This window comes from Equus przewalskii, chromosome 13 (genome assembly GCF_037783145.1).
Source record: "Equus przewalskii isolate Varuska chromosome 13, EquPr2, whole genome shotgun sequence".
NCBI lineage: Eukaryota > Metazoa > Chordata > Mammalia > Perissodactyla > Equidae > Equus > Equus przewalskii.
This window is the reverse complement of record NC_091843.1, coordinates 1,725,700-1,745,485: the sequence shown is the minus strand read 5'-3', so window position 1 is coordinate 1,745,485 and position 19,786 is coordinate 1,725,700. Positions and strand designations below refer to the sequence as shown.

Below are 19,786 nucleotides of genomic sequence, written 5' to 3'. Positions count from 1 at the left end.
CGGGGCGCACGCTGTGTTGACTGACGGGCATCAGGGCATGTGGACACGCATGGTTCACGCAATCATGCTGGCACACAGCCCACCCATTGGCATATGTCCCACCCTTCAGGACGGCCTGGCTGGGGCTGGAGGGGAGACCAGAGTAGGGGGCTGTAGTCAGGACAGTTTTCAGGGAGGAAGGGGGCTGAGTGGACAGAGCAGGGTCTTGAGGACGCGTCTGTCATCTGCTCTCAGGCACTCCTGTTTCCGAGTCATTTCTCCATCACTGAGCAGCTACTTCCACCACTGTCAGGCCTCGTCTAAAGCAGAGCACAGACATGGAGACCCGGCCCTACCCCAGAGGAACCCGCAGAGCCCCCAGCTGGGGAGTAGCTGGGTCCCTGGGGTGGTGATGGCCAAAGGGCATTCGCTGGGCATCCACCAGGTGATGAGAGGGGAAAAGGGGTTCTCGGGGAACCCAGCAGGCAGCAAAGCCCTCAGGCTGGAACCTCGGTTTGGACACAGCAAGGAAGGAGGCCAAGTGGGAGGCTAGGGCGGAGTTCCAGAGGTCACACGACCCTGATGTATGGCGAACTCCCAGAGTGACCAGCCAGGGGGCACCAGGGCACCTCAGTGGCCCAGGACCAGGTGCTGTAGCAGTAGCCCCGAGGACCCATCCCTCCCACAGCATGGCCTGTGCTTTCTTGGGGCCTCGCCGCCTTCTGCCTGTGCTTGTGTATCAGTCTGGACTCTGCCACCACTGACCAAAACTGGTCTCAAGCCAGCTTGCGCCAAAAGGAGAAGTGGTCATCTTATAAAACGGAACGGCTAAACAGCCAGGGGGGGGTTCCAGGCGTGGTGGCCCCAGGGCTCTAGGACATGAGCCACTTCTCTCCTTGCAGCATGGCCCCATGTTGGCTCCATCCTACTCAAGGTGGCGAGGGCATACCAGTGGACCCTCGGTTATCTCCCTCTCCACTCCTAGCTCCCTTTCCCAAAGTTCTAAGGAAGTTTCCAGAACTGCATCTCACCATCTTGAGTCAGCCTTGTTTCACACAGTCATTTTTGGTTCACATGTCCATCCCACAGGCCTGGGAGGGGCGGGAGGCAGCTTAGTCCAGGCCACAGGACCTGAATGTGGGGAGGGTCAGGGCCTCAGGAAGCAGGGATGCTGGGCAGGCAGAAACAGCAGGTGACTGTTCTGGCATCAGAGGCCTGGAAGAGGATGGGTTCAGCCATCCTGAAGGGGGTGACTCACCCTGTCAGGCCAGCCGGGCAGCCTTCAGGATGGCCCTTGTGCATGGAGCACAGGTAGCTGTGAGGCTGGTGGACACCAGGTTTCCTGGTGAGGAGTAAGGACATGGCTGTGCCCAGTGTGGTCTTGGTGCCCGGATGCCCTCAGTCAGAGTTGCATGTTACAAAACAGCCCTGGCTGGGGGAGGGGAAACAGAGAAGTGCGTGTGTATCAGTTGCGGGGGCCGTTGGGGGGGGGTCAAGGCTGGGAGCTCCTGAGGAGCCTGCGACCTGTGCCCAGGTGAGAGATGACTGGGGCAGGGTGGGGCTTGGAAGGTGGCAATGGGGGTGGATTTGAGAATGTGTGGGACCTGGTGATAGATGGGAAGTGTTGGCAGTGGGGGCTTCAGGCAGCAGCCCCTAGTTTCCTGGGACCAGACCCAGGAGAAAGGGAGGAATGGAGGGCCAACTGGGACCTGCTGAAGGTGCAGGGCCTGAGGGACATTGGGACGGCGTGGCAGCTGGACATACTCGGCTGGAGCGTGCCTGGGTGCACAGGCTGGGTTCTGCCAGCAAAGGGCTAGGCTCAAAAGGGACAAGGACTGGGAGGAAGTGGCCGGGCTGTCCCCAGCTGGTTGCTATCTCCTGCCCAGGCTGTCTGACCCTGTTTCCGCCCGCCCAGCCTGCCTGGGCTCCCTGGCTCTTTGGTCACCGTCATGCCCCTCCCCCACTCCCCTACCTCCCCCTCTCCCGAGAAGAGGCGAGGAGAACGAGCCACTCTTCCTCTCCTGGGCCAGCCTCCACTCTGAGCAGCACACGGGGGCTGAAAGGAGCTCAGTAGCCAGCCCTCTCACACGCCAGCTGGGCCCACAGAGCTGCGGGCACCATGAAAGACGAGGTGGCTCTTCTGGCTGCTGTCACCCTCCTGGGAGTCCTGCAGCAAGGTGGGTGGGCCTTACACGCCTGCAGCCTGCCTTCTGCCTTCCAGACCCTGGGGAGGTGCTGGAGGGCACAGGCCCAGATGAGGGTAGAGGCAGGGCCCCCAGACCAGACTCCTGGCGCCCAAGCTCTTCTGACCCCACCACCGGAGGCTGGGATGCACCAGGGCTGAGGGCTTGCACTTTCCTAGGGGAGGGGGGAAGCCCTGGAGAGCCGTCTGCAGGATGAACTTCGAAACCCTGGGCAGGGACCAGGCTGAAAGGGGGAGTGATGGAAAAATGCCCCTAGGGACGATTGAGGTAGGCATGCCAGATGCCTGGCTTGGGGGTGGGGTGGTGGCCCCTAGACCAGCATAAAGAACCCCGGAGGAGGATAGGGGGCTTTCAGAGAGCAGGTGGGGCACCCAGCTGTGTTGGGCTGTAGGCCCTGGGAGGTGTGCCTGGATGAACAGGTGGTGTGGTGCTGGGTACAGAAGTGGGACAGCCATGGGCCTGGAGTAGCCCTGCTCCGGCCAGTCCCTGCCCCCACCAGCTGCCCGCTCTCTGGGTGTCCCAGCAAGAAGGCCCGTTCCCCAGCCCTGCCTTCAAAGGCACCCTCTTCATGCTGGGACCACGTGGAGATGGACAGGGTTGGAACTTGCTCCCCAGGCCCCCCAAAGTTGCCTGCTTGATGCCCATCTCAGCTTGGCCCTAGAGAACTCATTCGTCAGCCAGACAGCTCTGCTATTTGGGATACCATTGCTGCACAGTCTATGGGCTAGGACAAGGCACAGCCCGGGACCGGGGCCCTGCAGGGGCCAAGCAGACAGGCTGACTTCACCGCCAGCCACGCCAACAAGCTTGGCCCTCAGCCCCTCCTCATTTGCCACAGGGCCCCCTCCAGACCCTACACTGTGCTGGCATGGCTGCCCTTGGCGCCCTCAGTGCACTTGGATGAGACATGTCTGCAGAGGGCCTGGCACCGAGGGCTCCAGAGCACAGCACGTACAAGACAGTGGGGGACACTTAGCATTAGGGCTGTGTGTGGTGGGGGCCTGCCCTGGGGTCAAGGGTCCTTGCCTACAGAGTTCCCGTGGGGCCAGCCCACCCTCAGCACCCACTCAAGCTGTAATGGAGGGGCTGGTCCCGTGGCCCAGTGGTTAATTTCGGCCGCTCCTCTGCAGGCGGCCCAGGGTTTTGTCAGTTTGAATCCTGGGCGCAGACATGGCACTGCTCATCAAACCATGCTGAGGCGGCGTCCCACATGCCACAACTAGAAGGACCCACAACGAAGAATATACAACTATGTACCGGGGGGCTTTGGGGAGAAAAAGGAAAAAAAATAAAAAATCTAAAAGTGAAAAAAGAAAAGCTGTAATGGAGGGCGGCAGAACCCTAGGGGCTTGGGGCTGGACTGGAAAACTTCCAGCTGCAACCACCTGGGGGCAGAAGAGAGGAAGCCTGTCAGATTTAGGCAAGGGTCCAGAGCGCCTGAACAGAGAAATTGAGGCAGGAGCCCATGCGACAGTCTGGAGGCACAGGGATCCAGGCTTGAGAGACCCTGGCCTGAACCAGGGTCAGGAGGTCCTTCCTGGTGGGCTCTGTAGGTGGCAGACCAGGGACTGTCAGCCACAGGGTGTGTGCTCCCCAACACCTGGAAGGAAGCAGCCAGTTCTGCCTCAGGCCCTGGTGGCACTCCCTGCCTGGGGGGCCCCAAAGAGAAGGTCCTTGCCTAGAGAGTGGGAACTGGGTATTTGCCTCTGTTTTGCTAGTCAAATGATTTGCAGGAGCAAAGTCCCGGGCAGCCCCGCCCCTGGGCAGGTGTGCCTGTGACTATCATTTTCCTCCTACACTGACAATGCACCCAAGGCCCGCACCCTGCCCTCCCCATTGAGCGTCGTGGACACTGGGCAAGGCCGGAGACGAGCAGGGGCGGGAAGTTTCCTTGGGAGAGCTTTAAAGGGGAGTCGTGACGAGGTCAGCTGCAGAAGGGAGGAGAAGAGAAGGTGCAGGGCCGGGCTGGAGGCAGGGCCTGGGGGAGGCTGCAGGCGTCTGGGCGGCCAGACCTGACTCCCGCCCCGCTTCGCCCCCAGCCTACTTCTCCCTGCAGGTGATCTCGGCGCGGAGGCTCTTCCGCGTGTCGCCGCCGCTCACCACCGGCCCGCCCGAGTTCGAGCGCGTCTACCGAGCCCAGTGAGGCGCGGCGAGAGGGCGCGGGGCGGGAAGGTGCGTGTCCCGGGCGGGGCAGGGTCCGAGGCCCCCCGGCCGCGCCCTCACACCGCCCCGCCCCGCAGAGTGAACTGCAGCGAGTACTTCCCGCTGTTCGTCGCCACGCTCTGGGTCGCCGGCATCTTCTTTCACGAAGGTCTGGGCACGGGGCAGGGGCACGCACCGGAGCCCCAGGGGCCCGCCAGCGTGCTCACGGCGCCCCGCCCGCCCCGCTCCCAGGTGCGGCGGCCCTGTGCGGCCTGGTCTACCTGTTGGCACGCCTCCGCTACTTTCAGGGCTACGCGCGCTCGCCGCAGCAAAGGTGAGGGCCCGGGCGGGGCTCCGGGAGGGAGCGCGGGGCGGGGGCAGGCTGCTCGTGGACCGGGACTTGACGGCGGGCCGGGGAGGCCGGCGGGAGGCGGGCCCCTCGGGGAGCGGCCGGCGGAGCCCCGCCCCGCCGAGCCCCGCCCCCGCTGAGCACCGCCCGCAGGCTGGCCCCGCTGTACGCGAGCGCGCGCGCGCTCTGGCTGCTGCTGGCGCTGGCGGCGCTCGGCCTGCTCGCCCACTTCGTCCCGGCCGCGCTGCGCGCCGCGCTCCTCGGACGGCTCCGCACCGTGCTGCCCAGGGCCTGAGATGGAGGACGCCGGGTCGGCGGAACTGGGGAGCCCGGGCCTCCTGGACGGCGGGGGAGGGGTGCTCGCCCCCGCCTTCCAGCCTCGAATTAAAGTGCCTGTGACCGGACCCTGGATGCGCTCTCTGGGTTGGAGGGGCTCGCGCCCTGCAGGCTGTGGAGCCTGGAGGGGTCGCAGCAGCCAGGCGGGTTTCCCGGGGGCGGCAGGGGCGCGGGCGCGGAAGGAGAGGGGCCTTTCCCTGGGACCTGAGCTCGAGCCGCTTCTCTACCGCCCCGCTCACGACCGACCAGCGGGCACCCTTTCCCGCCGAGGTCAGCGCTCTGATCTCCTGTGGCCCTCCTCGGAGGCCTGCCCTCCACTGACCCTCAGCCGCCCTATTCCTTGTCTCCTGGCCTTCACAACACTACGGACCTTTTTATTTTGTCACCCCTCGGTCCCGGGCGTCTAGAACAGAATAGGTGTCGGGGCACCCTGCCCGTGAAGCCATGGGGACGTCGAAGGTGGTCGGTGTAGTCGTGATAGGCGCTCTGAAAGAAACGTCCGGGTGCCTCGGGGGACCGGACCCTGGGAAGGTGGTCGACAGAGTGCCCCTAAAGAGGCGACTTGTAGCCGAGCCGGCAGAGGAGAGCTTTCCAAGCAGGGTAACAGCGTGTGCAAAGGCCTCCAGATGGGCCGGAGACCCTAAAATATGTCAGAGACCCGGGGCGGAGAGATGAGCGAGGCTTGGGGGCTGTGGACGAGGACAGGGCTGAGACCCAGGAAGAAGGGGGGACGAGGCGGCGGGGAGACGCCTTTGGTTTGAGAGGCCGCCGCAGGTTGGGGCGGGATGATGGGAGCTAAGGGACGCACGGGGGTGGGGGTCCTCATGGAGAGAGGGCGGCTTTGGGCGCCCGGACTTCGTTCCGCAGCAGCTCCACCGCCACTTACCGACCAGCCGGGCGGCCCGGACACTCCCGGGAGATGGTGACGTGCGAAACCGCGCAGAGGGCGAGTCCCCCTCGGTGGCATGGCCGCCGAGATGGCCGCGGGCGGGGGCCGTGGGGCGCTCCCATGTGAGGCACGTACTTCATGAACCCTTTATTACAAGTCACGCTCTCATAGAAGTATATGTGGACTTACGTGAAAAAATCAAATGTATCCAAGAATAAAAAACACAGCACAGAAAGTAGTATACGCATTCCAGTGTTCGCGCCGGAGACAGCAGGCGCCCAGGGAAAAGCTCTTCTCCACCGGCCTGGCTCCAGGGCCGGCCTCAGGCACAGTGTGGGGGCCGCCGACTTCTGCCGCGGCCCGGCGCGGGGCAGCACCAGCTCCTGGGGCCTCCGGGCCAGCGGCAAGCCCAGGTCGCCAGCGGGCGCCAGACGGGACCTCCCGGGCTGGGGTGGCGGTGCGTGGCCTGGCACTCCAGGGGGCAGCAGCTACGACCTCCCATGTCTCGGGCTTCATGGCCAGCCGAAGTGGACCCTCAGGAGCCCTGGGCTTAGTCGGCCTTTTTCAGGAAAATCTAGAGGAGCCGGGCTCAGGGTTAGTGGGGGGGGGGGGGGGGGGGAGCGGACCTAGGAGATCCGCCCTGGTCTAGCCACTCGGAACAGCTCCCTGCGCCCTGCCCCGCCCCGCCTCGCCTCACCTCGCTCAGGATGACCCACACAGGAGAGTCTGTCTGGATGGAGAGGCGCAGTGCTTCCAGGGGGCCAAAGGCAGGGTCCACCTCACCCTCCGCCACACCCTTGTAGAAGGAGCCTGGGGGAGGGCAGCGCTGAGAGGCCGTCCCAAGACCCCTGTCGCCCAGCCTCTCCCACACCTCTGCGGGCCTGACCCCACTCACCGATCTGAAGGTAGCCGTCAGGGCTCCGAGGGTACCGGAGGGTGGCTGAGCGGCCCTCCTGCAGGGCCTCCTTGTCAGACTGGGGATTCTGGAGGCAAAATCAAGGGGCTGAAGCCCGTGGCTGGGGGTGGGCAGGCCTCAGGGCACCCCCACAGCGTTCACACTCACATCGAAGGGCAGCACCTCCACAGACGTGTTGAAGAGCTTGTCTTCTGGGTGCTCGATGTTCCCGCTGCGGAAGAAGAACCTGCGCCAGACAGGCCTGTGAGCTGCCGCAGGCCAGGCACGCCCAGCAGGGAAAGGCCGGGCTGGCCTGGGTGGCAGCAGGTGGGCTCCGGGGGAGGCTGCGCTAGGCAACCAGGGCCTTACTGATAGGGACGATGGTGATGGGCAATGTCGCTGAGCTCCTGTGGGCATGCCTGACTCAGTCTTTACAAGCTAGCTACTGTTATGAGGCCGACTTTTCAGATAAGGAAACTGGGGCATGATGAGGTTAAGTAATTTACGGGGAGTCACAGAGGGACATATGCAGGTCCAGAAATGTGTGGTGAGGCCTGTACCCTGGTGGCCACCCTGCCCCTCCTCCAAAGTGGACCTGTGGGTACTGCCACTGACCGCTCAAGACGCAGAGGCTGGAAGAAGCGGAAGCGGATGAAGTCCCCCGCGGCGGGCGTGAAGGCCCAGAAGAAATCCTCCCGCAGGTAGGCCTTCTCCAGGGTGAAGTGCTGGTACGTCTTGAGGCTGGTGCTCACTTCCGCCGGCGGGTTCACGTGCTCCTTCCGCAGAGCCTGCTTCCCAAAGTCCTTGTCCTGCAACCAAGGAGGGACAGCAGTGCCAGAGTGGGCCTGGACGCGCCCTGCCACTCCCTCGCCCCGCCTCCGCCTGGGCTCTGCGGGTCCCGGGCCAGGTTCCAGTGGGGAAGAGCTCACCTTCAGTTTCTGGATCTTGCCGGCCAGCGAGGAGTGAGTGCCCACGTGTTGGAAGAGGGATGGCTTGAAGCGGATCCGCAGGTTGGCCTTCTGCCGGTCACAGTGCTTCTGCGGAGGAAGGGTGACACCCTAGGGCTCAGCTCAGCCCTGCCTCCAGGCGAGTGCTTCTTACGGCAGCAGCGCCATCTCCCTGCGTCATGCGCGGAGACACCGACACAGTCCATGCTAGAGGCTGCATGCCCCACCGCCCCGCCCCCTCTGCGCTGCCCTGCTCACCGCGTCCTTCTCAGGGTTGCAGACCTTCACCCACAAAATGTGGTCCAGAAGCCAGTCGATGGGCTTGTCCCGGTAGAACATGAGGATGAACTCCACAATGAGACTCAGGTCCAGCGACTTAAACATCTTCCCTGGAGGTGGGAGTGGGTGGAAAGGGGTAATGGGTGGGCAGCTCTGCCCTGCTTTACTTCCTCTTAGTTCCTGTGGGGGCCACCGGGGAGGGTCTCACAGCAAACCCTGTGGGCTGGCTGCAGGCAGGCGTGCGCACAAAGGGGTGAATGGGGATGGTGAGTGCAGAGATCCCCGATGCAGAGGGCGGGTGGGAGCAGACCAGGAGCTGCGCCGGGTGCTCCATGCAGGGTCCGATCTGGGCGAAGGCTGACAGCATGACAGTGCACGATGCTGGGGTGAAGGGCAGGGGGCTGAGAGGTGAGGACAGAAAGGCGGAGGTGGGCGGGACTGAGAGGCTCTGGGCAGGTCAGTGGGGTGGGGTGGGGGTGGCACACCTATGAAGCCCAGCTGGGAGAACTCCAGGATCATCCAGTCGTCTGAGGGCTGCTGCAGCGCGAAGTTCTTCATGGTGCTCAGGTAGTTGGGCTTGGCCACAATGTCATCCTCCAGCTGCACAGTGGTGGACAGAAGGGGCTTGGAATCAGCATAGCCCCGGGGTAGCGCTGGACTCCCCACCCAGGCCCAGCAGCAGGGAGGTGGGGGGGCAGGGTCTCAGGCTGACCTGCACGTAGTAGATGCCCTTGGACTGTGCGTACATCATGAGGAAGCAGTAATCGAGGTTCTGTTTGGTCCTCCACCTGTGGGCCAGGAGGGGCCTCTGGAGCTCAGACCCCTCCACCTCCCGGGTGACTACCACCCTCCTCCCCAGGTGGCGGTCCTCCAGTGGAGAAACAGAGGCACTGGCAGGGAAGTGCCTGGGACTCAGACACCAACAGATTGGGTTCTCAGCACAGGTGGGCCAGCTGCTGAGAGCATGGGGGGGGGGGGTTGCTGGTACCTGACTCTCTCCTTGGGATCCCCAAAGGACTCTCGGAGACGGGAGAAGTCAGGGTAGAAGTGGGGGGAAGGGGAGATGACCTCTAGGAGCCCGGAATGGATCTCCGTGGGGAACCTGGGGGACAGGAAGGCACAGTGGGTGTGCAGCCCCCAGGGACTGCAGCAGGGACAGAGCTGAGCCACCCAGACCCAGTCTCTTTCTTAAGGCCCACCAGGCAGACATCCCTCAACACCACACCTGTCCTACGGAGGCAGTGAGGCTCCAGAGGGGCTGAGCCACCTCTACATACCCACCCCCTTACAGCCAAGATGGGAAGCACCCTTTCCCACGGAGGAAAGGCACATCGCGTGTGGGAGGCGGGCACCTGCCTGTCCCACACCCTGCAGAGGGCCCTCCCTCCACTAGCTCTGTGGGGCTGCCAGTACTCACAAGGCCTTGATGTTCTCCGTCACCACCGAGGTGTACTGTGGGTCAGTCTGTGGGGAGACCAAGTGCCCTCCCTAAGCTGGCTGCCTCCCCACATGGCCTGGAAGAAGGAGTTAGGGAGGAGGAGGCAAGCTTCGGATGGCCCTACACACGGAGGGGGTGAGCCCCCATCCTGAGGGCCAAGTAAGGCTGGGCCTCGAGGCCACGGGTCCCTCCAGAAAAGCCCTTTGGGGTACCTGGGTCCACGGGGCGGGGGAAGGGCGAACTAGGTAACTGGCATATCCACGAGGGGGCGCTACAATGTTTCTTTTTAACGATAAATTTGTGAATGAAACTGACGGCTGAACTTCTCGTAGCTTTTTCCTCTGGAATGTTGCTCTGTTTTCATTTCTCCTTCATGTGATTTTGTGCCGTGTTCCTCCTCTGAATGTCCCCCCGACCCCACGCCCCAGCCCACTCGCCTCGGCGATCAGCACCACGATGACCGAGTCCTCCTTCTCCTGTGGGCTCAGCTCCGAGATGAGCGAGTGCAGCGTGTCTGTCAGGTAAGAGTGCACCTCGCGCCGCACGCTGGGGATGCCCATCACCACCGACACTGCAGGGGCGCGGAGGGTCGAAACTGGGCAGGGCGCCGGCAAGGCCCCCCGACCGCCTCTGGCCCCTCCCGGCCCTGCCCCTACCTCCGGTGCGGCCCTGGCCCACGCGCACGGCCGGCTGCAGGCTGCTTTCCTTGGCCAGCAGGTGCGGCAGGTGGTGGAAGACGGTGGGCAGGTGGAGAACGTGCTTGTGTGAGACGTTCCACGGCTTCAGTCGTGGATCCTCTGGTGGGTCGCAAGGGGACGGGTCAGACAGCCGGCCTACGGTCAGCCCCACCTCCCCTGCCGCTTGGGCCCCAACGCCGCTCACCAGTTAGGCGGCCCCAGGTGCGGTTGCCGTCCCCATCTCTCAGTGCCTGCCTCTCCGACACGGCCCTCTTGATCTCGTCCAGCACCAGGTTGAGCTCCTTGGAGCGCTTGAGGCTCTCCTGCTCAGCCGCATGCAACCGGTCCCGCAGCGCCAGGAACTCCCGCTGATACACGTCCACCACATCGCCTGTGCGTGGTACACACGCTGTCAGCCTGGAGCTGGCCTGCTGCCCCTTGAGTGTGCCAGCACACACACTTGCAGCCCATCTGTGCTACAGCCCATCTACATCTGTTCTACCTGATGTTCCAGGTGGGTCACCAACACTCACACTTGGGGGAGAAGAGCCTCCACTGGGGAGATTAGCCCTCTCCAGTATCCACCCCCCCCACACTTTCTCCTTTGAGGAGGTATCTGAAGCAGGAGGTCTGCCGGATCACTTTCAGCCCCAGGTGAGACAATCCTAAGCAGGGGCTGGAACAGCCTCAGACTGAATCCTCTCCAGCGAGTGGCTCCCCAAGCCTCCTCTTGCTGCTTCTTACAGCGTCTGCTCCTTCCAGGAGGTGGGACACCCAATGTCCCATCCATGGCACAAGGACGCAGCCTTCCTCAAGGGGCTTTTTAGCCCCCAGCCTTCCTCTCTCCCACCTCTCAGCCTCTGCACTTTGCTCCCCACCCTCCTTCACGGAGATCACAGGCAGCCCCATCCCCAAGACCCTCTGGGGATAGATAACCTCCCTGGACGCCCCCCCCCCCCCAACCTCCAAGTAGGACTGAGCCCCGGGCCTATCCATCACTGTCCTCAGAGTCAGTCCCTGGTTGCTCATTCTGCACAGGGCACCAGTCTCACACCCTGGGGGGCTGCTGCAGCTGCAGCCCCCAGTACTCAGAGGAACAAATGAAGTTGAGAAATGAGCCCAGGGTCACTCAGCGAGTCAGTGGGCAGAGAGGGGACACAAGCTCTGAATGTCCTGAGGCCTCCTTCTCTGGAGACCTGTGCTGGGCCTGGGCCACCTCAAAGGGCCTGCATGCTACCCTGGGGGACCTATGTCAGAGCCTCTGGCTGGGCCTCAGCTGCGGGCATTAGGGGTGCAGGTGGGCCAGGAGAACACAGAGGTAGGACTGCCTGATGGTGGAGAGGAATTCCCAGGGTGCAAGTACCTGGCTCCACTGGTCTGACAGGGCCCAGCGAGCAAGAATGTCACAAACAACACCCTGCCTGAGGTGCACTCAACACCTTCTCTGATCTCACTTTGCCCATTTCATCTGCCATCACACACAACTCCTTTCCCTTGTCTACTGTCTGTGCCTTCACGCATGCTGTCTCTTCCGCCTGGGATCCCTTTTCTCTTCTGGGCTGAATGAATAGCCACATAGCCTTCAAGGCCTGGTGTCAAAGTCTCCAAGTCTAGGAAGCCTTCCAGAACTCTCCCACTCCAGGCAGCGCTCTGTTCCTTGGTCCCTGGTAGGGTCACAGCCTCCAGAATGCCTTGTGCACCAAAAGTCACAACCAAGGCAAAGTTTGGTCACCTCAGGCCACACCTCCTTCTGCAGCTGCCTTGGAGGGCCAAGGTCTCAAGGTCTCAGTGCTAAGTCCAGGGCAAGAGGAGAGGGTAGCCCCTAGGAGGAGGGAGGGGGAGAAGGGCGGATCCTCGAGAGGCATTCCAAACCCAGCTCCTGCGAGCCTCCCTCCACTCCCTGCCTGCCTGGGGCTAAAGGCAGAGGCCACCTGTGCCTCAGAACCTGGGTGGGAGGGGGTCAGGTTACCCAATCCGCGAGGCTCTGCGCAAGGTTCCAAGGCCAGGTTATCCTGGAAACCTGACCCCTTGAATGGGAGCCAGCCACCCCGGACACTCCCCTGCCTAACCTAGCAGCCACTGACAGAGAGGGGACTGGAGGTGCTGAAGCCCAGCAGGAGGGAATGCAGAGCCTCTTTGACACTGCAGGTGGCCTCCCTCCTGCGTGGCTGAGTCTCCACCCACCTGCCTATTGCTCCCCAATGCCCACCACAGTGAAGTGAAGCCACTGACTCCTGAAGGGGCAACCCCTGTACCACTGGCCAAGCCCAAGGCAGCCCCCTGTGAAGTAGGGGGAGAGTGAGAAGGCCTCACTGCCGCCTGTTCCCCCTCCCTGGCAGTCTTAGCCTGCCCCAGTGGGCAGGCTGGGTGGGCAGTGCTGGGCACTGCTTCCCTGAAGCACCCTGACCCCCGAGGCCTGGGCACAGCCTGCTCCTTATTCTAGCCTTCCTTCCGAGGGCTTTGACCCTTCTATCATTTCCCTGAACACTGCAGGTCCTGTCCCTCAGCAGGCCGCCCCTGTTCCTGCCCTGCCTGCCAGGTGCCCAGTTTGAACCTCGTCCCTGGCTTCTCTGGTCATGGGCCTACTCTGTCCGTGCCTATCAAAGGTAGAAACTCACGTTTTGTGACCTCCCATGGGCTGAGCCTTATGCCGGGGCTCTGCCAGACCGTCCTGGCACTCCACAACCTTTGTGGGCTAGGTGGCTGGATGAAGTGATGGGAGGGGCAGAGACCGGGGGTGCTCCTGGCCTCTGCGGGGTGGGGCAGAAGTTTCTGGGAGCTAGAACTGAGGGGACCTTAGATTCTTCCATCCACACCTTCCTACCCCGGGGCGGGGGGGAGGTGAGGGCCTGGTCCCAGGTGCAGCTGGCCCCAGGGAAGGACTGCAGCTGTGGCCATCGTAGTGGACGCCATTAAGCCACAAGCGGGGCTGGGCGTGAAGAGGGGCAGACAGCTACCTCCTCCCCAGCACTTGCACCTACCCTCACAGTGATCAAGTAGGGTGTCCATCATTGCTGAAGTCTGGGCTGCTTGGGTGGTGAGCCTGGCCCAGGACTGAGGAGAGGGGACAGCCTGGACACTGGAGAGGGTCATGTGGCCAAGGCTGGCCCCCTGGAGGGTGTGCTGTCCTCCCTGGGGACGGGCCTTCAGCAGGTGCTTGGCCGAGGGCCACAGTCTGTGCACTAGTGGAGCTGTTGCACAAATTTGGCCCAAAGCGAGATGTGAAAGTCGGCCCCAAACCTGTATCCAGGCTCCGTCTTGCCAAAGCCTGTCTGTCCTTCCTGGCCCTTGGCCCTGGGCTTCCAGGATGCCACCTGCTCCTGCTGCCTCCTTCCTCTCTGGCTCCCTGCCCACTTCCTCCCTTCCCTACACATCCAGGTTTCTCTGCCCTTCCCCTAAGTACTGGTGCCCAGGCCAGGTGCATGCTGAGCCCCCCACTCACTGCAAAGTGGGAGCCAAGGGCTAGTCTGGCCTCTCTGTGGGCTTACTACAGTTGTCTACAGATGTACTAAGAATGACAAGGATTCACATGAGAGCCCAGATTCAGAATTCTCTTGAGGCCTCTAAAGACCTGGCCCTACTGAGTCCCTGCAAACAATGATAGCCCTTGACAGGGACAGCCCAGGTTACCCCCTTGCCATGCCTCACAGGCTCCTGGGCTTCCACACCCCAGGAACAAGGAACCCCACACTTCTTTGGCCGGCAGTGTTCTTGTTGTCCCCAGGCCCTTAAAGTGCTGGCCTCCTGGATGGCCCCCCTCATGGAGAGTGGGCCCTAATGGAGTCACTGGTATCCCCCTCACTCCACTGCTCTGGAACACTGGCTCCCTGTGGCCAGCCAGGCTCCTAGAGATGGTGTCCTGGTGGGGGCCCTGCGTTTCAGCTCCTGACATCAGGCTGAGGGCACGTGGCTGCTGCAGGAGGCACACAGGAACTGTGCCCTGGCTGAAGACAGGGTGCAAGGGCTTGTCACTTTACCCACAACGGGACAGATGTGCCCCAGCCCATTGGATATGGCCCCCCCTTGGCCTCCGTGCCAGTCTGCTTATGTGGCCACTCTCCTAAGGGTTCAAAATGCCACTCCCCAGGTGACATACCCCACCTAGAAAGAACTTTGCCCCAGCCACACCCTCCCTCGGGTGACACACCTCATCTACAGAGCTATAGAGAACTCTGCCCCAGCCATACCCTCCCTGCGCCAAGCCCTAGGGGCGTCCCCTTAGGGCCCCTGGAGCCCCAAGGGCAGGCCAGGCCTCCGCCCAAACAGGAAGACTGCAGTAGGCTAGGCTGGGCAGGGCAGGCTGGAGCCTGGAGCATCAGGCAGGCTCCGGCTCCTTCCCCAGCCTCACTGAGTGTGGTGCTGGGGAACAGGGAAGCAGGAAGCGAGAGCCAGGGGGCAGCTGGCCTCAGCTGGATCCTGCTTCGGCTTCCTGCAGGAAGGCCAGGGGCAGGAAGGAAGCAGCTTTTCCCGGTGCCTCCTGGACTGCAGGCTGGGTGGACAGGGCCTGCCCAGGCCTCCAGAGCGGTTGGCCAAGGCCCCCGTTAGCTCCAGCCTCCTCCACCAACACCAGAGACTCCAGCCAGTGCTGCCCCTGCCCCAAGTGTGCTAGCTAAACTCAGAGGGCCACAGGAGTGGACTGGCCAACCTGACCAAACTTCGTGGGGGCGGGGGGGGGGCGGGGGGACGATGGCCCAGTGAGATAGCAAAGTAAGTTAACGGGTGGCCGGGCCAGGCTGGCAGGTCGTGAAGCCCTCCACACCCTCCCCAGGCCAGCAGCCACAGCAAGGCTTCCCCAGCACCCAGGTCTCTCTGGAGGAGGCCTGGGGCCAGATGTCCTGGAGGAGGGCTGCAGAGTTCCCAGGGAGCAGCAGGCGCAGCGGGCTGGGGTGGAGGGTGCTGCCTGGATGTCTGGCTGCGCCCTCACACCTGTCTCGGAAACACTGCCTGCTCTTGCCCGGGTGCCTGGAGCTGGTACCTTGGGGACTACCTAGTCTCGGCCACCTCCGTGACCTTGTGTCTCTGTCCCTCTCTGAGAACTCTGAGGTCCCCAGCTGGCCAGTGGGAGCGGCCACCCTAACCTCGGCATCACTGTACTCACAGTGGCCGGGCCGAGTGCCGCACGGGGCACCCACCGACTGCTCGGCCAGGCCGCCCAGTGCAGGCCGGGGAGAATTTCGTGATTCCGGCAGCAAACAAGTGGGGGCGAGCATGGGAGGGGCGTCCTGCCGCACCGCCCGGGCGGGGAAAGGGCGCCGGCGTGGGCTTCCGGCCGCTCCCTGGACCCCCTCGCGCGGCCGGCGTCCAGGTGCGGGGCCGGGGCGGGGCGGGCCGGGGCCGGGGCCGGGGGCTCACCTTTCTGGCCGCCGAGCGCCGCGTACCACGAGAGCGAGAGGAAGGCGCACAGGCAGAAGAGCAGCAGCGTCAGGAAGGGGCCATTGCGGAGCCTCATCTCCTCGGGTGCGCGGGGGGCGCCGGCGGGGCCGAGGCCGCATGGCCCGGGGGGCCGGGGCCGGGGCGCGGGGGCCAGGGGGCGGCGGGGGCCCCGGCCCCGGGGCGGGGGAGCTGCGGGCCCGGGCCGGGCGGGGCGGGGGCCGGCCGGGCGCCGCGCGCGGCCTCGGCTCCGCGGCGGGGCTGGCCGGGTCGGGCCGGGCCGCGCTGGGCTGGGCTGGGCGGCGAGAGCCGCGGCCCGGCCTGGATACGGGGCCGCCGCGGAGTCGGCGGCGCAGGGCGGGGCGGCCCGGATTTAAAGGGGCCGCATCAGCCGCCGCCGCCACCAGCACCGCGAGGGGGCGGGGCAGGCGACCTGCCCCCGGGATCCCGCCCGCCGTCTCGGGACAGCGGCCCAGCGTGGGCCGGCGCGTCCCGGGCTTTGGGCCGCTCTGGGGCTGCCGCCTCAGGTAGGTCGAGGCTGGGGTCTTCGTGAGTGCGCGTCGGCTGCGGTGGAGGCGGCGCGCCGGGGCCCCCGAACCCCTTCTCCGGAACATCTCCATTAGGAAGCCTCCCCCAGATCCATACCCCGGTCCCATTTACGCAGGAACCCTCAGGCCCCGCCCCCAGGTCTGAGGGCTCTAAGCGGTGGGAGGGGAAAGGTATGGCTGGAGCTGGTGTTGCCTCCCGTTCGGAGACTCGGCGGAGTGACAGCAGCCTGCACCGGCGCCCACGGGCACTCCCCCTCTCGTGACCTTTCTCTAGACTGCCGGGTAAAGGGTGCTGGGAATGGGCAGGTGCTCTTGCTCTGTAAAATAGGGACAGTGGGCCATTTTCAGGATAAAAGAGCCAACGTATGTAGGTGCTGGGCACTCAGCGGGGCTGGCCTCCGGCACCAGGCGCATACGGGCAGGTGGCAGGCGGAAGCGCAGAGTGGTGCGGACTGCCTCCCCTAACGGTCCAGCGCCGCCTCTGCCTTCACTGCAGGGAGTTTACACCTTCCTTCTGTCCTAATTGCAGGCTTTCCTCAGCCCTCTGTGGAACCGGGAAGGGTACAAACAGTAAAGGGATTCGTCCAGCGCAGGCACTGGGGCAGCGCCCTTGTCACTTCCCTGCTTGGGCCTGGGCAGCATTCCTCAGTCCTGGTTCCCAGCTTTGGCTGCAAGGACCCCTGGGGGCCCACTCTTGGGGTGGGTTCAGACTGGGAGGCGTTAGGGGTTTGTTTTCCTCTCCCAGCCCAGGCCCACACCTGGGGCAGCATGCCAGAAGCTGGGCGTTGGTCTCTGCAGAGGTACTTAGCCAGCAGCAGGTGAGGCAGGGCCGGGAAGGGAGGCCTGTTTTCCTGAAGGCTGGATTCTAATGCTGACACAGCGGGAGTGTGCTCGCTAATGAACTTGAACTGAGATGGGCCTTGGCAGAGCCTTCTGCAGGACACTGTCTCGCTTTGTAAGAAGTTCCTGTGTTTTCACAGGCATCTTCTATTTGTGGCCAGAGATAATGCTTTTTCATCTGGACTGTGATACAAAGGGTATAACATTTTTTCTAAATGTGTATTTAAGTTTAAAAGTGGGTTGATTTAACGAAAATTATTAAAGCAGTAAAAATTAAAGAGATGATGTCAGTGACTAAAGTTTGGGCAGCTCACCTGAGTCCCCTCGGCCTCCACACCCTGAAACTGATGGCTGGGGTTGGGCAGCCATAGAGGTCCAGGCTGTGGAGAGGGCAGTCTCTCCAGAGTCCCCCAGCCAGTCTGCCTGTCCGGGCTCCTCCCCACTGCCAGGCAGAATCCCAGGAGGGGTGCTCTGTGCTATGAAAGGGGCACACACCCACCACTTGTCTGAGAATGGGTCAGCACCAGGCCTGACTATCCTGCCAGGGCTGTCACCGGTGAGAAGAGACACCCTGAAGGAAAGCCAGGGTGCTACCAGCAGGATGGGGCTGGAAGTGGGATGGTCACGGAAAGGGAGCGGAAGCTTCCCCAGTCACCCAGGGTCTGTAGAAATGACATCCTTGCTTCATTAGTTCCTGTGTGCAGTCATTCATTCTTCCTGCCCACTGCTGCCGAGGGCCCCCCTCGGCCTGGGCCCTGCTGTCCCAGCGCTGAGAGGCCTTTAGCCCAACCCTTCCTGTGGCCTCCGTACTCCCAACTTTTCCCTTTGAGACAGGGCTAGTGTTCCCCTGTTCTCTGTGCCTCTGCGGTAAGGAATTCCTCGGGGCCCGCCTGCAACTCAGACTCCTCCCGGGCACTTCCAGGCAGGTGAGCTCTGCCTGTCACCCTGCGGCCCAGGGTGGGGCACCCCCTCACCTGAGGCTTCAGTTTCTTGTGCCTGGGGACAGTAACTCCATTCCCCACCCAGGAGAGAGGATGGAGCCAAATGGGCACAGAAAAGTCCTGCTTTCTCTTCAGACCCCAGGCTGTGGGCCCTTCCTCCTTTGTTCTTCTTGCTTCCCACGGAATGAAAATGCCCTTTTGTGTTGGGGTTACATGCCAGCCCTCAGCTCAGTTTGCCTTCCTGGAGATTGTCTGGGACAGCTCTTGGAGGTGGCCGGTCCTTCCATCCTTCTTCACAGGGCTTCTTTACCTGTGGTTCAGGGATCCAGAATTGGGCAAGTCCAGCTGAGATGAGAAAAAAAAAATCTGTCTTTATTTTCACCAACCTCTGACCAAAATTTGGTATTTCCTTTAATTATGAATGGAGGCATCAAAGTTCAGCCGAATGAGCAGTGTTACCACACAAAAATGGAGCTCGAGGGGGCCAGCTTGGTGGCATAGCAGTTAAGTTCTGGCACTCTGCTTTGGCAGCCCAGGGTTCCCCTGTTCGTATCCTGGGCATGGACCTACGCACTACTCATCAAGCCATGCTGTGGCAGGCATCCCATATATAAAGTAGAGGAAGATGGGCACAGATGTTAGCTCAAGGCCAGTCTATTTTTTTTTTTGAGGAAGATTAGCCCTGAGCTAACATCTGCCGCCAATCCTCCTCTTTTTGCTGAGGAAGACTGGCCCTGAGCTAACATCCGTGCCCATCTTTCTCTACTTTATAAGTGGGACGCCTGCCACAGCATGGCTTACCACACAGTGCCATCTCCACAGCCAGGATCCGAGCCGGTGAACCCAAAGAGCCGGTGGGCCACCAAAGCACAACGTGTGCACTTAACCGCTGCGCCACCAGGCTGGCCCCAGGGCCAGTCTTCCTCAGCAAAAAGAGGAGGATTGGCAGCAGATGTTAGCTCAGGGCTAATCTTTCTCAAAAAAAAAAAAATGGAGGAAGATGGGTACAGATGTTAGCTCAGGGCCAATCGTCCTCAAAAAAAAAAAGGGGGGGGTTTCCTATGTGATGCACATAAACAAGCCAATTAATTACAGCTTCAGCTTTTGGGAGAAGAGTTCAGCTGTATTCTGTGAGGTCGATCTGCAAGGATACTGGGTGTGTGCCTTCAGATCTGTCTCCTTGATTCAGATCTGTCTCCTTGATTCATGATTTGGGGCCAAATTTAAGAGGTTAAGAGAACAGGCTGGCACGCAGAAATGCTGGCAGGACAGGGATTTTTGTTTTTGTTTTTGTTTGAGGAAGACTGGTCCTGAGCAAACATCTGAGTCCATCTTCCTCTACTTTATATGTGGGACACTGCCTCAGCATGGCTTGACGAGCGGTGCCATGTCCGCACCTGGGATCCGAATCAGCCACCCAGGCTGCTGAAGCAGAACGTGTGCACTTAACTGCCTCGCCACCTGGCAGCCCCCAGGATAGGTTTTGACTGGTGGGCTTCAAGCACTATGGTGAGGTTCTAAGCATTTCTGATGAGGTTCTAAACTTTTACCACAGGACTCTAAGCATGTTTGATGAGGTGGGGAAGGAATTTGAACACCGGATCTTCCTGCATGACGGACTCTTCACTTCTGCTAAGAGTCGACTTTTTTTTTTTAAAGATTGGCACCTCAGCTAACATCTGTTGGCAATCTTTTTTTTTTCTTTGTGCTTTTTCTCCCCGAATCCCCCCAGTACATAGTTGTATATTTTTTTAGTTGTGGGTCCCTCTAGTTGTGGCATGCAGGACGCCACCTCAGCATGGCCTGAGGAGTGGTGCCATGTCCGCGCCCAGGATCTGAACCAGCAAAACCCTGGGCGCCAAAGTGGAGCACGTGAACTTAACCGCTCGGCCACGGGCCGGCCCTGAGATTTCTTCTGTGCGTGCTCTGGCTAATACAACTTTGCAAATTTT

At 62.1% G+C, this 19,786-nt stretch overlaps 2 protein-coding genes across 5 annotated transcripts; one reads left to right on the top strand and one right to left on the bottom strand.

Moving 5' to 3' along the window:
* Positions 1-1,950: 1,950 nt before the first annotated feature.
* On the top strand, positions 1,951-5,078 carry LTC4S (leukotriene C4 synthase). Of its 2 annotated transcripts, none has more exons than XM_070570075.1 (5): positions 1,951-2,156; positions 4,240-4,322; positions 4,424-4,494; positions 4,578-4,659; positions 4,828-5,078. In XM_070570075.1, the coding sequence occupies exons 1-5, from the start codon at positions 2,099-2,101 to the stop codon at positions 5,071-5,073; spliced, it is 540 nt and encodes a 179-aa protein (XP_070426176.1). In that variant the 5' UTR covers positions 1,951-2,098; the 3' UTR covers positions 5,074-5,078. The 2 variants fall into 2 exon arrangements, with proteins under 2 accessions (XP_070426176.1, XP_070426177.1); XM_070570076.1 differs by having other exon boundaries at positions 1,957-2,156; positions 4,223-4,322.
* Positions 5,079-6,031: 953 nt separating this feature from the next.
* Positions 6,032-15,684, bottom strand: MGAT4B (alpha-1,3-mannosyl-glycoprotein 4-beta-N-acetylglucosaminyltransferase B). Of its 3 annotated transcripts, none has more exons than XM_070570072.1 (15): positions 15,488-15,684; positions 10,341-10,526; positions 10,115-10,255; positions 9,896-10,029; positions 9,438-9,484; positions 9,009-9,122; positions 8,733-8,808; positions 8,506-8,620; positions 8,000-8,130; positions 7,724-7,831; positions 7,410-7,603; positions 6,963-7,041; positions 6,795-6,882; positions 6,597-6,709; positions 6,032-6,473 (listed from the first exon to the last, which is right to left on the bottom strand). In XM_070570072.1, the coding sequence occupies exons 1-15, from the start codon at positions 15,582-15,584 to the stop codon at positions 6,450-6,452; spliced, it is 1,647 nt and encodes a 548-aa protein (XP_070426173.1). In that variant the 5' UTR covers positions 15,585-15,684; the 3' UTR covers positions 6,032-6,449. The 3 variants fall into 3 exon arrangements, with proteins under 3 accessions (XP_070426173.1, XP_070426171.1, XP_070426172.1); XM_070570070.1 differs by having other exon boundaries at positions 6,795-6,902; positions 15,488-15,669; XM_070570071.1 differs by having other exon boundaries at positions 6,795-6,873; positions 15,488-15,669.
* Between the last annotated feature and the right edge of the window lie 4,102 nt (positions 15,685-19,786).